This window comes from Tympanuchus pallidicinctus, unplaced genomic scaffold (genome assembly GCF_026119805.1).
Source record: "Tympanuchus pallidicinctus isolate F22 unplaced genomic scaffold, pur_lepc_1.0 scaffold3, whole genome shotgun sequence".
Lineage (NCBI taxonomy): Eukaryota > Metazoa > Chordata > Aves > Galliformes > Phasianidae > Tympanuchus > Tympanuchus pallidicinctus.
In genome coordinates, this window is record NW_026294747.1 from 98,242,189 (window position 1) to 98,259,701 (window position 17,513).

Here is a 17,513-nt window from a genome sequence, read left to right on the forward strand (position 1 = left end):
CTTACTTACATTGGGCAAATGTCCCTAAGTGCATGTTCACCTTGCCATGCTAAGAACAAGATTATCAGGAAAGGTGAGCGCAGAGCATTTGCAAATCTACCTTCAGATTTCAAGGTAAAAAGCAAAGCTTTAGGTGCCTGCCACAAGATACCAAAAATTCAGTGTTAAATTCAGTCTAATTGAACAAAAGCAAGCAAACATACGAAATAAACATGAAACAATCTCTTGCTTCTCTCTAAAAGCCAGATTCCACTAAGAATAAAATAGTCAGTGATACATAAGAACACTGGCCCATGGTAAAACCACAAAGGTCCATCTGCACAAAGATGCTACTGGTCTTGAAAAAGAAAACATAATGCAGTACCTCTTTGGCGAAATATTTTGGCTTCCATGGGGTTGTAAGAGCTGCACGCTGCCTCTCCTCTGCTCGCTGCCTCTCTTCAAGGTGGTGTTTGTGTTCTGTTGCCGCATCAATGTTGCCTTCCTTCAGAGAATTGGTGACGTGCTGCCAGAGGTGCCTGTGTGATGGGGAAGGAGCACACGTGACAGTAAGTGCTGTGCCCCAAGCAGGCACAGGGCTACAGCAGCAATGCAACCAGCGTTGAGTCTGTGCTCACCACAACTCACACGGTGCTGAACCACCGCTTCCACTACAACATCATTTGTGGACCACATCTTCAGAAGCCCAGTTCCCTGCAATCCACCACATTTCTCAGCAGCTTTTGTTCCTTGACTCTTCACAACCTGATTGTTTCTCCTCAAAATTGCTGAATGGTTTTACCATTTCCTGTTCTAATCCTTTACTGATGACCTACCCCAAATGACAAGCATTTACTCTGCGTGTCTTTGCAGCCAGCTTTGGAATGACATGGGAATGTAAGACAGAAGCCAAGAGAACATTAACCCGGGACACTGACTGCTCCTAGGCTTACTAACAGAGGCACTGACACACTGATAGTCAGAAGCCCTTCAAGGTCTATGCACTTATTTCCAGTTGACAATAACTATCAGCACATAAGCAGATTTGTTTTCCACCAGTATTGAGATGAAATGCTTCCTCACACTGTGTTCGCTGAGCAGCACCTTGGCCCCAAAATGTACTAAGAAACTGACTGCAACTCCCACATATTTCCAGGAGTGTTTAAGTGAGTTTGTTGACAATCTGATAAACTGCATATCCTGCAGAAGCACAAGGTAGCTGTAATTTGCTTACTGGTGTCAAAAAATACAACAAATACACTGCAGAGTTACTGCTTTCATTATTTACTACAACCTTTCCTTGTTATTAAACTAGAGGGAAAAATGTGTTTGTGATAAACAGATATGTCTAGAAAGTAAAAAAAATGACATCTGACCTTGCACAATGCCTCAAGATACACCACTTACAATAAAGAAATATATTTAAAGATTATAAAATGAAGTTCAACTTGTGTTTTTAAATCCTCCAATAAAATGTTTCACAAAATGCTCCTAAATTCAATAAAAATATTGATTTTTCTGAAGTGAAAACAGTTATTGATGGAGAATAACAGAACAAGTTTTTTTCTAATATACCTGAATCAGAGTAGAAACATAACATCAGTTCTGACAGCCTAGAAACACCTGCATGAGAATTTCTGTGGCACTGTATCATATATTACATTTCTGTATATACACACACATCACATATATTACATGTATATGTATGAAATACATAAAATGTGCAGTTCCAGCATGAACTATAAGACGCAAAGTTACCTGCAATAAATTCACTAATTTGGCTGTCAGTGTTACAATCCAAGAAATATATAAAAAACTGCATTACCATTTTCAAATGCTCATTAAAATGCATGTGAGCATTTTTCCCCACTAGAAAACTCATGCTTACATCACTACAGTGTCATCTATATACCAAAGAGCCAATACATGGCTTCAGCTACTTGCACCTAGATTAACGTGCTAAATGAAAGCAAGGGTTTTTAGAACCACGCTGTTGATAACTGCAGGTTGCTTCACCATCCTGTTTTCTCACTTGGGATTCAGCAGCAGAATGCTGTAATTACTCTGCCTTACCTCGATTCCAACGGGCCTTGTTTTGCTATTGGTCTAATCTTCTTCTTGGTAACAGGCAGTTTGCTAGTGTCAATCACTTTGGTTTCTCCATTGCTGTAAGTGAATTCCAGCGTGCCATTCCATTCTCCCTGTGCCTTGCATACAATGGTATTAGTGGGATTATGTTTCACTTCAGCTGTAACCCTAATTCAAGAAGAAAAAAAAAAAAGTAATAACTGGTACCATTCATTATCAGTGTATGAAAGCATTACCACTGTGCCGCTGCTAAGGCTACAAGCATGTTCTTACATCTACAGAACAGTTTTTCAAGCATAAAGACTGCTCTCCAAAAGACCCAGCTAAAATAGGAAGGAGTTTCCTGTGTGTGTGTCTGTACGAACAAGCACACTGTGTGCTTCGGCAGCCTGTGTCAAGTAATCTGCAAATTTGCTTTACTTTTTAGATGATTAAACTATCACAGCCCTCCCCATTTTGATGGGCACCAATTAATCTGTCCCTTTTAGAAAAAGCCCTGTCAAAACAGCCCATGTCAATTATTAGCCAGAGCACAATGTTGAAGTGGTTGGCACACATATGGAAGAATAATAAGATCAACTGTAATTAAACAGAGGCACACACCTTCCCAACAGGCAGCACAGCCATGGAAATGGCTACAGTCTGCAGCAGAACAGGAAAAGGAGCTGTGTGTTTTAATTATCAGGTCACCAACTTACGCATGGAAGTAAGATACAAACTATCTTGCATAGCTCTTCCTGACACTGCTGACACTCTCATAAAGGGGAACTGAAGACATATGAGCAATAGTTTCATCCAGAATTTCAGTGTGGAAATGGGACTTCTCAGTGTGGAGCTACTACTATGGGCAGTGACATACTCCTTAGGGGAATAAAAGCTGGCTCCACCTGCAGCATCAGCTCATCTAACAGCACTTGCACAGAAACAGCAGCTGGTTTGGCGGAAACATTGCTTCTTCTGTATATATTTTTTCTCATCCTGCACTGTGCAGAGGTATACAGGTTATAAAACAGGTAACTTGAGATCAATGAGAGATATTAATCTAATTTGGTCAAATGGTATGAAATGTGCAACTACAATAAACTGAGCTCTAAAGCTGTAATCCACCTGAGACACTAATACAGAAAGAAATTCAGATATCTATCTACAACGCAGTGCAATAGAGGAACCTAAGAGATGATCAACGAAGTCTTTCCTTGAAATTCACAGCAGGTCAGCAAAAGTAATTCCCTACCTGTGGACTTTCCCTCCATAGAAGGGCTTGGTGTGGAATGTGACTGTAGCAGAGTAGCCAGTCCTGGCACAATTGATGTTGACTTTGCCTCCGAGCTCCACCCACGGGATGGTAAGTATCGATCGAGCATAGGCACTGGGCAGTGTGAAAACATATTCTTCCTCGTGCTCCAGCAAGTAGAGAACTCCTACATAAGGAGGTTGACAGAGAAATGGTAAGAGCTCATTGATAAGACCTGAGAGTCACTGATCAATTATTGTCATTAAAATGCACTTCCACAGAGGGCACAACATGAAAGTTGCTTGAAGGAGGGTACTGCCAGCTCCTCTCCACTAAATTATTTCTGACTAATTTCATGGTGGAAACAAAAGGTTCTCGACGGGTCTGGCTGGGTACAACCAAGAACCATGCTTCAGGTAACCTAGGAATTTCCTAGAAGTTTGCTCCTTTCTTTCAAAGTGCCCAAAAAGTCTTATATAACCAGTGGGAGGTCACTTCTCTGTTCCCACTGACACCAGCCTCTACCATGCAGAGAAAATTGCTGCCAACTCTATTTCGTTCTGTAATGGTTTCTAACAACAAAACAAGCAGCAGCCATAGTTAGCCATAGTGTATTATTTGGACCTATAGTCCAAAACAAGCAACAGCCATAGTTAGCCATAGTGTATTATTTGGACCCATAAAGTTAGTACCATATCTGATGAGAAGATCAAATCAGCTTTCCTTAAGGTTACTGATACAGCTCTATTTCCATAACAGCTGTACTTCAGTCTTTAAGACGGCAAAGAATGGGACATAAGACCTAAAATCAGGTAAAGAGCACTTTAAACCTTGTTCAAAGAATTAGGTAATGCTAACTACGTGTAGTCTATTTTTATTACAGTTCTACACTCTTTTATATTCAATTCAATACCCAGCTAAAGGCAAAATTACATTTTGAAAATATTTTTTCACAACAGGGAACAAAAATAACCCATCATGAGAAGTACTTAGACCCCAGAAACCTCTGAAAATATCAGGAAAATTATCTTGACATACAGAAAGTAATAGAACAGTTCAGCAACAAGATGAGCATAAGCCAATTTACCTCGCCCTGGGGTGGAGAGGGGAAGAATTGCAACGCATTAGTAGATGTATTTATTAGTTTGTCTATCTGTTGAAGATAATAATGATACATCTTGCAAAGTGATCTGAAATGTAACGATGAAAAAGCACCGAATAGAAACACCACTAGTACTGTCAACATAAAAATGTGCCCTTAATGCTGTACAAAAACACAAGCCTAAGTGACATTCAGAATTTAAAAGTACAGTGTTCTATGAGAGTCATCATTTTAAATACCAGCTCCACCTGCTAGAACAAAACAGTTACAGGAAGCTTCCTAACTTGCTGTTCCCATTTTTCAGTAATCTCACTGCTTTCTGCAGCTGTTCCCAGATCTCTGCAACTGCAGCCAGCCAGCAGCAATGCAGCCAGCAGTCTATTCCAGCAACTCTGACACAAAAAATCCAGAGAGTGCAAAAGCATGAGGCCAGTACAGAAATGCCATCAAAGAACCTTTCATCATTTTGCCTTAGCAAGTCACAAGTTGTTCGTATCATGTGCCGAACCCTCACCTCACCTCACCTCACTCTATGGACAGAACACAGCTGGAACACACACACATTTTGCCACAGGTATCCTCAGTTCCACTCCTGTAAGTAAAAGCAAGCTTAACACCTTGCAGGAAGGCTGAGCTACATAATCCGTCCTGGATGCCGACCAGGAAGAATTTCTACCTAAAAGGCAGGCTACGCTTATCACAGAACTCACTGGACCTTATGGCAGCCTACAGCTCCTCACAGGGCAGCGCTGAGCTCTGCTCTGTGTGACAGCAACAGGGCCCGAGGGAATGGCAGGGAGCTGTGTGAGGGGAGGGGCAGCTGGGGGTGAGGGACAGGGTCTGTGCCAGAGGGTGGTGGGCATGGAGCAGCCTGCCCAGGGCCGTGCTCAAGGTGCATTTGGACAGTGCTCTCAGACACTTGGTTTGGGTTTTGGGAGAGGCTGGGTGCCGCCAGGACTGCACTCAATGGTCCTCGTGGATCTCAACACAGAATACTATATGATTCTTTGCTTTTATGACTCTATAATGGCTACAAATACACAGAAGCTAAATGTCTGCAGTTGCACAACTTCCAAATGGAAAATTGTAACCGGTTTTAGATCCAAACCCACCAGCCAGCAAAAGGATGCTGAAGCTCCCCATTTCCCACAGCCTTATAATTGCCAGGGCCCAGGCACCCTCCTCTGACACAAGAGGATCAAAACTGCATTGGCATAGGTTTGCTTTCATCACTCTGATGGGATCGATAGCTCTACTTCTCCATGCAGGAATGGGAGGGATGCAGAGTTCTAATGATCAGTGCCAAGCACACTGAAAAGTGAATGGCAAATAATAGTGGTGACCTTCAGTGTAAATATTTAACAACCACAGCAGGTTATGTATTAAAAATTGAACCAGCTTGTTTAGCAGCATTTCCAGCATTTAGTAGCTTCTCTTTTTTTTTTTTTTTTTTTCCTCAAATTCCTTAAACATCTCAATAAATACATTTCCTTAATGAAGTGCCACCTCTCTTGAAACACGGCTCCAGCTCAATGATTACAACCTAAAGAAGAACAAAGGAAAGATGTGAAACATCCACAACTTGATACTGCTTTCAGCACCAACAGGTGACTGCCAGTTTCCCATTCTAACACTTGCAGAGTCCACCTGCAAAACCTCATGAGCCTGAAGCAGCACATGGACTGCAGCTGCGCCCCTGGGCCTGAGCTAACAGCCACATCTCTTTTTGAAGAAGCCAAAGGGATGCTGAGACACAACAGATATAACTGCTACCACCACTGGAGTTCACGTTTTAGCCCCCCAACTTTGAGAAATTAAAAGGCACTAAAAAGAAAACCTAACAGTTACTTTTAAATGGGTTCCATACTTTCAACATCTGCCGTTAAGTGTCATTTCATTGTGATTGAGTTTCAAAAAACTCAGGTAGGCCATCTGTGGGCTATGTTTCTTCTCTTGCTCCCCAGTTGTAAGGGAATATTTATATTTTGAGGTTTAAAAAATGGTTACAAATATACACAAAAAGTCATCAAAAGATTTTCCTCCCCCTCCTTTCTTTTTTTTTTAAACTGAAGTTTCCTCCTCTCTCATCAAACAATGATTTTGGAAACTGCAGATTCCTTCAGAAATCGTTAAGTACTTATAGGCAGCTATTATAGAGGGAGAATGCATCACATAAGCACTCTGGGAAGAAAAGTGGATTTAGTAATCTAGCGTATTATTAGAACAAAATCCCATAGAGAAGAGAGAATTTTTGGTAAACAAGCGCTGAATTTTGATATCTCCCCTTGAAATATCCTCAACACCATTTACTCTTGCTTTGATTAAGGCAACACATTCACAGACACGCTCCTTTCCATGCCTCCCCAGCCCACATGAAAGGAAGCAATGTTCGTGGCATATCATTTTGCCCATTTGACTGTTACCCGTCCCTCGCTGATGCTGTAGCTTTGTGAATTGATTTTCCAGTAACACATATTGACAGAATACCCAGAGGAGACTCTGGATCAACAATTGCAGAAGAGGCATGTGAAATTTAATGCTTCCCACTGATTGTTCGGAGATCAATCTGAACAACAAATGGTATGTGGGTCATAAATGGCCGAGGGCAGTTTCCTGATTTAACTGGTTCTTCACAGTCTGCATTATTCATAACAGGGCACAAACGAGAGTGAGTTACACACTGGGATGAAGCACACATGGATGCAGCCCATCAGCAGCCACCACAGTTCACACAAGATGCCCTTGTCTCAAATGCTCTAGCAAGCTGTTCTGCACTGCTTGTTTTCCAAAAGCTGGATGCATTTGCTAAATTCAGTAATGAGGACCGTGTCATACAGAAAGTTCTGACAGCACTAGGCTAAAAAATACTAATTTAAAAAATTAATGGTAAGGAAATATTTTGTTAGTTCCAGATGCATGGAGCAGAGCTGGTGAATTAACAAGTCACTAATGCCTCAGGAAGGGAAATGATATGCTTTGTTAGATGCACAAACAGATGCACATACATACATGTGAATGGAAAAAAACTAAGAAAAACAGCACTTGTTGCTTTCATTTGTATTTATCCTGGAAAGAGCACTGAGCCTTTCCCTATCTATTAATCTTCTTCCGGGCTGATTTCAGTTTTAAGAAATAATTTCTGAAAGCATGCATCTCAGGAGTTTTTAAAGCATTTAAAAAAGAAGTAAAAAACCAAGATGTAACTAAGCCACTTGACTGTACACAGCAAACCACTTAAACTGCTTGAGCTGCAAATTAACCCGTGAATCAAAGGTAACGCTTTCTGTTGGATTTTGCTGCTTTGCAACAAAAACCAAAGACAGATTAGGAGCACACAGTGAGGGTTTTCTACCAGAATACCCTTATCTTACAATCAGAATCTGTTTGAAGATTCCTTGGACCATGTAAAGCACATTAAATATTTACTCTGACTCTTCCATCCCCTGCTAATTTAAATCCTAATACAATTCTATTCATTACACCCTCCTCCCCTCCCTCGCTCTCTCATTAGTACATAATTAACATTAATCAGAATTAGGGACTATGCATGCAACGTGAATTCTTACATGCAAAGTACTCTCTCTTCTAACTCTACTTTCTCCGGGGGAAACTCAGCTCTGGCTGCTCTGAAGAACGTTTTTGTCATACAGTGAAGAAGCTAAGAATTCTCTTCACCAAACCAGATTTGGAGCTCTCATAACCAAAGATGAAGGCATAGCATAAAAAACTGCCTCTGTTATGGACTTCCAGCATTGCCTGTCTACTCGTTCTGCATCTCTGGAGTTAATAAATAAAAATCATAGTAGAAAATTTTAGTAACTCTGAGTTGCAACATACACTAAAAATTGCACAATTTGAATACATTTGTATGACAGAACATACTGTTGTCAAATCCCCTCATTATTTAACTTCCTATAGAAGCCTTGGCAGCTCTGCTGCATCCTATTTCAGCAAGGCATAAAAAGCAGCATGTGCTGCACATCTCAGGACATTGTGACAAGTTGAAAACACAACTTTGCAAAAGAGCTACGGAAACGTTATCGGCATATTCCTTACACTATATAGGTCCAAACATTCAGTGCTACACTACCTATCTAAATAGCAAAGTGCAATTCAAAAACTCAGATGTCTGAAGGCCTCATACCCACAAAAAAAAAAACACCAACCTTCAGGAGATAGCTTCCACATACACCACATATATTTGCATTCAATGCTAAGGTCACAACAAAGTCAGAGGGTAAACAAAAGGATTCTGTTAAATACCTTAAGTAGAGTAAGATAGTCACTGCTACCACTACATTATGTGAATTCAGCAGTTTGCATCTCTGCTGCTCTGTGGGGAAGGATTTTTCTTCCCCACATACATCAAGCAGTGTTGAATGAATACACAGGGTAATGAAACTGCCATATGAGCACCAGAATGATCTGAATATCATCTCAGAAAGGACATACACATATGGCAAGTCAAGAAAATTGCCTTTTCAGAATCTAGAATCCAAACTAATCTAGCAAATATTCAAAGGCATCTACATGTACAGAAGTAAACTTGATAGGTTATCTTAAACACGCATCAACATCACTGAATACATATCCTGCAAGAGCAAGGAAAAAAAGCTGAATGCTCATAATGAAAATTAAAAAAAAAGAGGAGAGAAAAAAAAAAGTATGAACATGACATGATTAGTTAGGTCATTCAGTATGGAGTAACAAAAAAAGAAGCACAAGAAAACACCAAATAGGGATTTCAATGATTCATGAGATGTCAATTTGCCTTTCCCCAGAAGCAGCCATATTTAAATCACTCCCGAGAAACTTCATCCATCACGTTTTAACAGCTTCTAATAGTAAGACTATACAATCCTGTAGCCAACCTAACAGTCAGAAAGTCCCTCCTGGTAGCTAGCTTGAGTTTCTACCTCTTTCAACTACCTTCTTCTATAATTTTTGAGTAATAATGTGCTTTTTCATCATCTACTTTTTTCTAGACAACAACCTCCATTTGAAATGCAGCAATGTGTACATTGTCCTAAAATATCAAGAACCCTCCAAATGATGTTTCATGTAAAAAAACTGTTGGGCTCTGCTCCACCAAACACGTAAATACAAACACAGTCTTCCACACCATAAGCCCAGTGGCTACTTTTTATTGGTTCAGGAACATATTCCCCAGCTTTCATGCTGACCTCAATCTAACACAGAATTTGTACTTATGTAAGACATGATAAAGAGAAGCCTGCAGCAGCTTTTCATTTTTGCACAGCTTGACAAATCTATACACCAACTGTATCAGGAAGACCTCCTTGGGACTAAAATAAAAGAAAAAAAATCTATATTGGAACAAAGTATAGTCTTGAGTGAAGAAACCACACAGCAAGCAAACATTTTCAATAGAGGCTGCCAGATTTGAGCTGTCTGTTCTCAGATTATAAAAAAGATTCGCTGGTACAATTTCCTGCTGCTTATTGCTGGTTCTCCACACACAACAGAAATGCCTGGGCTGCACTGGCGTTTCTCTATCACTTCAAAGAATTGCTGTCACCATGAGTCCACACGCTTCTGCATTGCTTATGTGAACAAAAAAGATGAATGACAGCTATAAATTGGTAACCCCAAACTTCTTCCACAAATGTTCATCATAAAGACAGTGGTAAACCTTACACTAAAAGGGTTTGTCACTACAGATGATCCCCAAAGCACGCCTCCACTGATGGCACCTTTCTGGGATCACATAGGAAGGAAATTTATTCTCACAAATGCACACTAAACAATCATTGGAGTGGGGAAGCAGTTAATTCCTATACCCTTTTCTCTCTCAAAACTGGGACACATCAGGACTTTGAAGTCTTAAATAATCCCCACAGTAGACACCCCCAATCCCAGGGAGCTGTATGCTAGCGGCAAGAAAAAGAAATTTTCTCACTGCTAAAAAGGCTTTGCTTTTGATTGTAATTCTACTAAACGGCTCCCTTCACTCAGAAAACAGTATCAGACTTGTATATGTACCAGAAAAATGTGACAAGTGAAACCAAAGACTTGGCCTGTAAGTAGGACAATAAGGAGATGGACAAAAGGACCTGCTTCCCTTCTGACTCTCTCTTCACCCCATATTAAAATAACGAAATCTCTGGAAAAAGAAAACAGCAGCACGATTATAGGCTTCAACTATCACAACTACCACAATATCAGATCCAACAGCAAACAAGTTTCAAGGTTCAGGTACAAAAAGTGAATATATTGACATCAGGAAAGAAGCTACTGTGGCCATGTCTATTGTTCGACTTCTCTGCTTACTTCCAGCAGGAACAACAGAACATATCTGTCTGCTCTCAAATATCAGGGTATTTCGGTACCCTAATGGTTGTCCTCACCCTCCTTTGTTACTGTCTTCAGTGTTGATATTATTTAGCATAATGGCAAAAATAAACAATTACTCGAAGTTGTTCTGGTGTTTCTAAGATTTCCTATTAAGGGCACTGTCTAGAAGCTGGTCAACAAAAAGGAATAGATACCACAGACAGAGATTACCCTCAAATATCAAGAGGGACTAAACTGTTTTGAAACATTAAATTAATAAATTAGCAGTCAGTAACAAGATGGATACAGGCGTGTTTATCAGTTCATATCACACATTAATAATTTGTTGACTCCCTGCTTTTCTGAATTCCTATTGAGCAACAGTTTATCACAAAGCTGAATGCGCACATATGAAATAGCAAATTGTGATTAATACCTCAATTATTTGGCTTATCACAAAGCTTGAGACAATACATTACTATAGCAAGCACTACAGAAGCCATGATTCTTTATTGAAACTATGAGAAAGGAATGTTGAGCTTAAATACAAATGCTTTTCCTTTCTTATTTCTTCGCTCCACTTGTAAATCTCCAATATCTAATTGGATATTACTTTAAAAGTGAACAAGAAAACTAAAACCGTTCTTACAAAATATACTGTCCTCTGTCAATTGCTACTGCAGCTTAACATAGGATCATATATCAGGAAAAATTTCTTCCCTGAAAGAGCTGTCAGGAACTGAAAAAGGCTGCCCAGGAAGGTGGTTGAGTCACCATCCCTGGAGGTGACTAAGAAGCATGTTGGATGTACTAAGGGACATGGTTTAGTGGGGAAATACTGATGGTAGGTACATGGTTGGACAAGATGAGGTCTTTTCCAACCTTGGTGATTGTATGATTCCATATTTCAGATATAATTAACCACCGCGTATAAATATACATTCCTGTTGTTTTGACTCTAATAACATTAGCTCAAGAAATAAAATAAAGTCACATTTCTTACCTTCACCTACCATAGAAACACCTATTGACATGCCCATAAACTTGCTTTTGGTCCATACGTGAGCGTTCACACACATTTTCTTCTCCTTGCACTCACAGTAAAAGCAAGATACCGGTGGATGATGGGACACTTGTTCAGCCACAAACCTCAGCTTGTAGCACGTGGACTGGTCCTGGCCAGACTCCTTGGCTGGGTCCTTAGAAACCGCAGAGGCACCGTTAGTTCTGAATGGTTTCACTTTATCTTTAGGCACATCCCATGAGCAATGAAACGTTTCACCAATTATAGGGTTATAGGGCTTCTTGGCAACCGCTCCCTTTCGGCCTTCATGAAAAGCTGTTAGATAATACTCCACAAAGCAGATAATTCTTTCCTCAGGAGTGGCTCCAGCTGCAATTGACAAAAACAGGTCTGGATGGGCCATGAAATTTGCATACATCTCCAGCAGGGATCTTTTCTCCAAAATAAATGTTGGAAGCACTACCTGTATGCAAAGCAGACAAAGGCAGATATGATTTCCCCATGATCATACTACAGCGAGGGGTAGGGGGGGAAAACAGTCAATACAGCTGCAATTCTGGCCTAGCCAACTTTCAGGATAATGTATTTTCCTCCCCTCTGTAACAGCAATTTCCCTTCCTCTGCAGTGTATATAAATGGGTAAAGGAAAAAGCAGCAGTGTTGATAGCTGCGCCGGCTGCTTCCTATTTCATTATGATTCTCAACAGTAGCTCATGCAACAGGGATGTGCTGTTTCAATCACATGGAAATTCTCCTTTTCCTCTCCTCTTAGTTAATAAACAAACCATTGTTCTCATTGCTCTCCTGGCTCACAAGGCAGAAAAAAACCCATACTCTGATGTAAATTGATTTAGTTCTAACATCAACAGACCCAACTGATTATGACTCTCCAAAACAAAAGCACACCTTCCCAAACCATTAAAAAGATGGGTTTTGTACATAAACATATGCATCCTAATCTAAGTGATGGACAATATAATGTGCACAGCTATCCAGTACCTCAAGCACCTGGGCTCCCAGTTTCACTCCAGGTCCCCAGCCACCCGCTGTGCATGCATATGTAACTCTGTTCCCTTTTAGTCCCTTCCAACTAGGCTAACAAAATCCAACCCAAGGTAAATCTTGAGTGGGTTTCCAAGGATAAAATCACTCCGGAAGCCTTTTCCAAGAGGTTCTAAGGCAGGAAAATGCTTCAGGTTGGACTATGCCTGCCATACCCCGTCACTGTATCCCCCTGACCTTCCCACTCCATTCTCTAGTCACCCCAGAGCATGTGGCACTCCTCTTCCACTTCACCCCCCACCACATGACTGCAGGAAGCCACTGCATGCCTCTACCTTATTTCACCCAAGTTGAAACAAACAAAAAGTGCACAAGCTGTTACATCAGTGTCCTGGGACTAGAGAGGCCCATGTGGCCTAGAGGGATGCTGGGACTGAGTGCGAGTCAGGCTGCACGGCAGGCAGCTGTCCCAGGTGAATTGGGCACGATCTCGAATGGCCCATCTGGCAGCACAGATGTCACCAATGCCCCCCACTTAGGAACAAGGCTTTGTTGGAAGTTTTCAATAAAACTTCTTGGAGTGACTTAGAATAATTTATTTCTCTCCATTTTTCCACATTCCCTCTTCCCCCTGTCCTGCATACCTTCCTTGTTCAGGGAAGCTCAGAGCTCACTGCTGTGCAGCCAACAAGGGATTTCTGGCACAGATATCCCTCTGGAGTCAAATGGGTTGGTGATGCCAATTACAGAACTACTGCCATCCTCTATTAAAGCAGCTCTTCAGCTTCTTCCCTTTTAACTTTCCTCCATATTTACTTGTTCCCTTCCCCAAAAGGGAGGGTTATTCAGAACACGTAGAAAATCACTTTTCAAACAAATACATTTGCTCTGCCCTTTCATCTTATACATGGAACCAAAGCACAGTTCAGACCTATGCATCCCATGGATAATGGAACAGAAGCCATCAAACTTCTATTCACAACTTAGTTCTTTCTAAAGAAAACTCGCAAGTGTGGAAAAAAAATTCTCTTCCTGATGGCTCAAACAATCTTAATTCTTCACAGTAAGTCATCATACCCCCACAAAACAAAACCAGATCGCTGCTCTATTTGGTAACATGCATGCTCATTTTCTCTCTCCTTCTGTGCACGTGTGAGTATAAATAATACAGTCATTCTTAGGCTAACATTTTTACAGGTTTAGACATAAGTCAAGTGAAGTTCTCTCTGCAATATTCCTCAGACTCTGTAACACTTGAGGACTCTACATAGTTTCTATTACTAAACTAATCAGTCCCTGAAAGATGCCAAGACCTTAACTTTACATTATTCATGGTAATCTACTGAGTGCCAAATACCATCCTCAGTGCCCTGTGCTTCTGTGATGGGTGGAGAAGTAGCTGAGGACATTGCTTTTGAAAGGTTAAAATCTGGAAGTAAAAGTAGAAAGAGATCTTCTTACAGTATTTTTAGCTCTTGAAACAACTCCCTTTTCCTTGCAACATTCTCATTCTGACCAAATATTCGTTTTCTGATATCATCTTTAAAAATTAATTCAGCATTAGTGACAGAATCTCATTTTAATATGAATTGTACACTAAAAGACCAAAAGGGTACCAAAAGGGAAACAGCCAGTAACACAGAAAAAGCCTACCACTGCTGCCTAGAAATGCCAGCAGTTGCTATCACTGTATAGAACAGAAAGGGCAGGGAAACTCATCTGAATAAAAAGCACTGCATCTCTCTTCATGTCCAACTGGCTCACTCTAATAGTGACCTTTATTAGCACAAATGGAGGAGAAGAAATGGAAGCAATGGGCTATGCTTAAGATCATGCAAATCTGATGATACAACATTAAGACTGTTGTGGTTTCATCCTGTTGGCTTGCCTGAAAACAGCCTCGTACCCACTCTCTCAGACACCAGTTGCTTCACATTATATGCTTAACACAGCCACGCCAACACAGTCACTAAAGAGACATTATGAAAAACTGGACATTTTTGTTATTCAGTTTCAGTAATCAATTTGAAATTTGGAAGCCAGCTCACAGGATCTTGCTTTGAAAGCCCGACCTACAATGGAAAATGCACCCTCAACTGTAGCAGGTAAGGATCCTTTGCAAAACAGAGTAATTAAATTGTTTCCTCAAAAGGAGGCGTAAGTACATATGAAAACTGAGTTTCAAAGCTTACAAAGCTCTAGTGTTTTACAAAAATATCTAGAAAACACTGCCCCTTATGAAGTAATCTCATTGCCTGGAATCTCCAGTATGCAACACCATCACCCTCTAACAGAGTCAGAAAATCACACCAGGGATTTCTTGTTTGTAACTCATCTCTTCTTGATTTCCTCAGGAGAAAAAAAAAGAAAACAAAAACAAACACATACAAACAAGTTTGGAAGGTACACTGCATTTTTCTTGCCAGCACATTGCCATGCACTTCTGCTACTACTCTATCTTTCAAATGAGTGATTTTTTGGACTCTTCTGCAGTCAAACAGAACTCAGTCTAGCAAAACACAATTACTATGTATGTTTGGGTTTTTTTTTGGACTACATTAGCTTTTTTTTTTTTTCTTTTTGCTCATTTTTTTAATTACATTAGGTCAACGCTATCCCATATTTTCCTATAAGGAAAAGCTGTCATGACAACTAAACAGACAGCAGAATCTCTCCAGAATAAATATCAAATTGCCAAAGTCTGAAGCAAAAAATTGCCTGATGGTGCAGTAAAATGTTGACTTCCACTCTTGGTCTCCCTACGAAAAGCAAGTTGTTTAACTGATATCCTTCCCTTTCCCTTGATGTTAAAAAGAGGATTTGAATTCAACATATTTAATCAGACCTGAATGCAACTGAGAAAGGTACAGCATAAGTTCTTACAAATAAAGATACTGATCACCATTTCCATGATTTACTGGGAGGCAAAAGACGGATGTCAGCACTGTAACCCACTCTTTCAGAAACCTGACCAGCACACCCCAAGCTGGGATTTTCACTACCTTAGAGAGACAAAAGCCTTCTACAGTCATCTGCATTGTTGTGGGAGTAAAATAAGGGTCTTTTCCACCCACTTATGTTTTTAATTACAATATGAATTTATCTTGCAATTTTAAACCAAAAGCCATTGTGAACAAACTGCAGAACTAATTTACAACAGGCTGACAGACAGCAGAACTACCAGTAACGCTTCTACTCTGAACGGCAGCCCCTTGTTTTTCAGTACAGTTACAATGCACATGGAAGGTAAGGGAATGGGGTGAGCGATCACCCATCTCTACAAACTGTTAGCACTAATTTCAACCCATCAGATGCCATTTGCCAACACATTTATTAGGCTAGAAGAGATTTCTGGTACTGTTTTTTGTTTTTGAAAAGCCCAAATAATAAACAATTTATAAGTGTGACAGGATTTCCCTTTTGTTTTTCTATCTTTTCTTCTTCTCCTCCCCATAAATGCCAATTTTAAGCGAAATACAAAGTCTGAAAACAGTCCAAGGCATCGGTGCTGTGTTGTGCCCTGCCACCACAAACTGCTCACCCATCTCTCAGCGGCTGCTGAAGTCCATTTAGCCACCACAGGGCTTAGTCTATTCTAGCAAATCCCCATGCAGATTTGATTCTTCATTGTGGGGTTTTTATTTCACAGCGATGTTTTACTGTTTAATTCTTCATTAAAAGGCATGGCAGCATGACACGTTTCAAAAGTGAAACACCTCTATGACGCTAAATGTGGCTATTATCACTGTAGGAGACTCGTGGCACTGCAGGCAAGGCCAGCACTAATGTAATGTTGTTTCCTCTGACGTGATGCAAGAAGATAATGATTATGCATCCAGAACCAAAAGTCAGCAAGGGCTCAGAAGAGCTGTTTGTTCACGTGCACCTCATCCTACAGTCCCTAGCTCATTAAAAAAAAAAAAATAAAGAAACAACCCTAGGGAAGACAGCAGAGGAAAATGCAAACATACACAAATATCCTCTGATGTTAGCAACTACTGTGTCAGAAGCACTTCCTGCAGAAGCTGACTAGCACCAAGGCTATCTGAAATCTGACTTCCACAGGAATAATGAACAGTAAGCGGCACAGCCAACGAACTGAGCTTTATTGTCGCACGTCTGTGGCCCTGAGGGCCTCATGTCAGTTAGCAAAGTTAATAAAAAACAAGAAAAAAAAAAGCAGCCAGCTGTCCTGCATTTTTTCATTTTAATCCTTAAAATGGTCAGAAAAGTGATGTGCACATGTGGCATGTCTCATCAATACTCATCATATGTGTAGCCATGCATCACACTCACACGAGAGAGATCTAACTGCCATATGCCTGTTCTTCTTTTCAGGTTGTAGGCATTATACACACATTCATGCACACAAACATTCTGCCATAGCACAGATCTGATGATACTCATTGCTACCCTCAAAAACCATGCTCCAAGAACGTTGCATAAGAAATAGGTTATCGTATTCATTTACCTACATACTTTCCATATACATGTCTACACTTCTCTTATTTACAGAAATTTATTTACATCAATGGTGCATCTGGGATTTTTGCCTCTGAAGACAAAAAGATGACACCAGGAATCAGAAAGAAAAGTCTTATTCAGGTAAGACAGAATGTTTTAATGCACACAAAACTAATAGATAAGGAATCTTAGTCTAGTATAAACATCACAGATTCCAGCAGCCACAGCCAACCAAAACAGAAAAGAGGAAGGGCTATTAATGACTGAATGACAGAGAAACAAAATAAAAATGAACTGTACGTAACACCAGACATACTAAGAAGTGA

The 17,513-nt window shown here is 40.4% G+C and overlaps 1 protein-coding gene across 1 annotated transcript in view; it reads right to left on the bottom strand.

The window, feature by feature from the left end:
* Positions 1 to 17,513, bottom strand: part of OSBPL10 (oxysterol binding protein like 10) — a 99,285-nt gene that overhangs the window by 1,667 nt on the left and 80,105 nt on the right. The window contains exons 8-11 of the mRNA XM_052695892.1: positions 11,701 to 12,184; positions 3,302 to 3,488; positions 2,053 to 2,235; positions 365 to 518 (exon numbers count right to left, since the gene is read on the bottom strand). Coding sequence (XP_052551852.1) covers positions 365 to 518; positions 2,053 to 2,235; positions 3,302 to 3,488; positions 11,701 to 12,184 — 1,008 coding nt within the window. The remainder of the gene's footprint in view (positions 1 to 364; positions 519 to 2,052; positions 2,236 to 3,301; positions 3,489 to 11,700; positions 12,185 to 17,513) is intronic.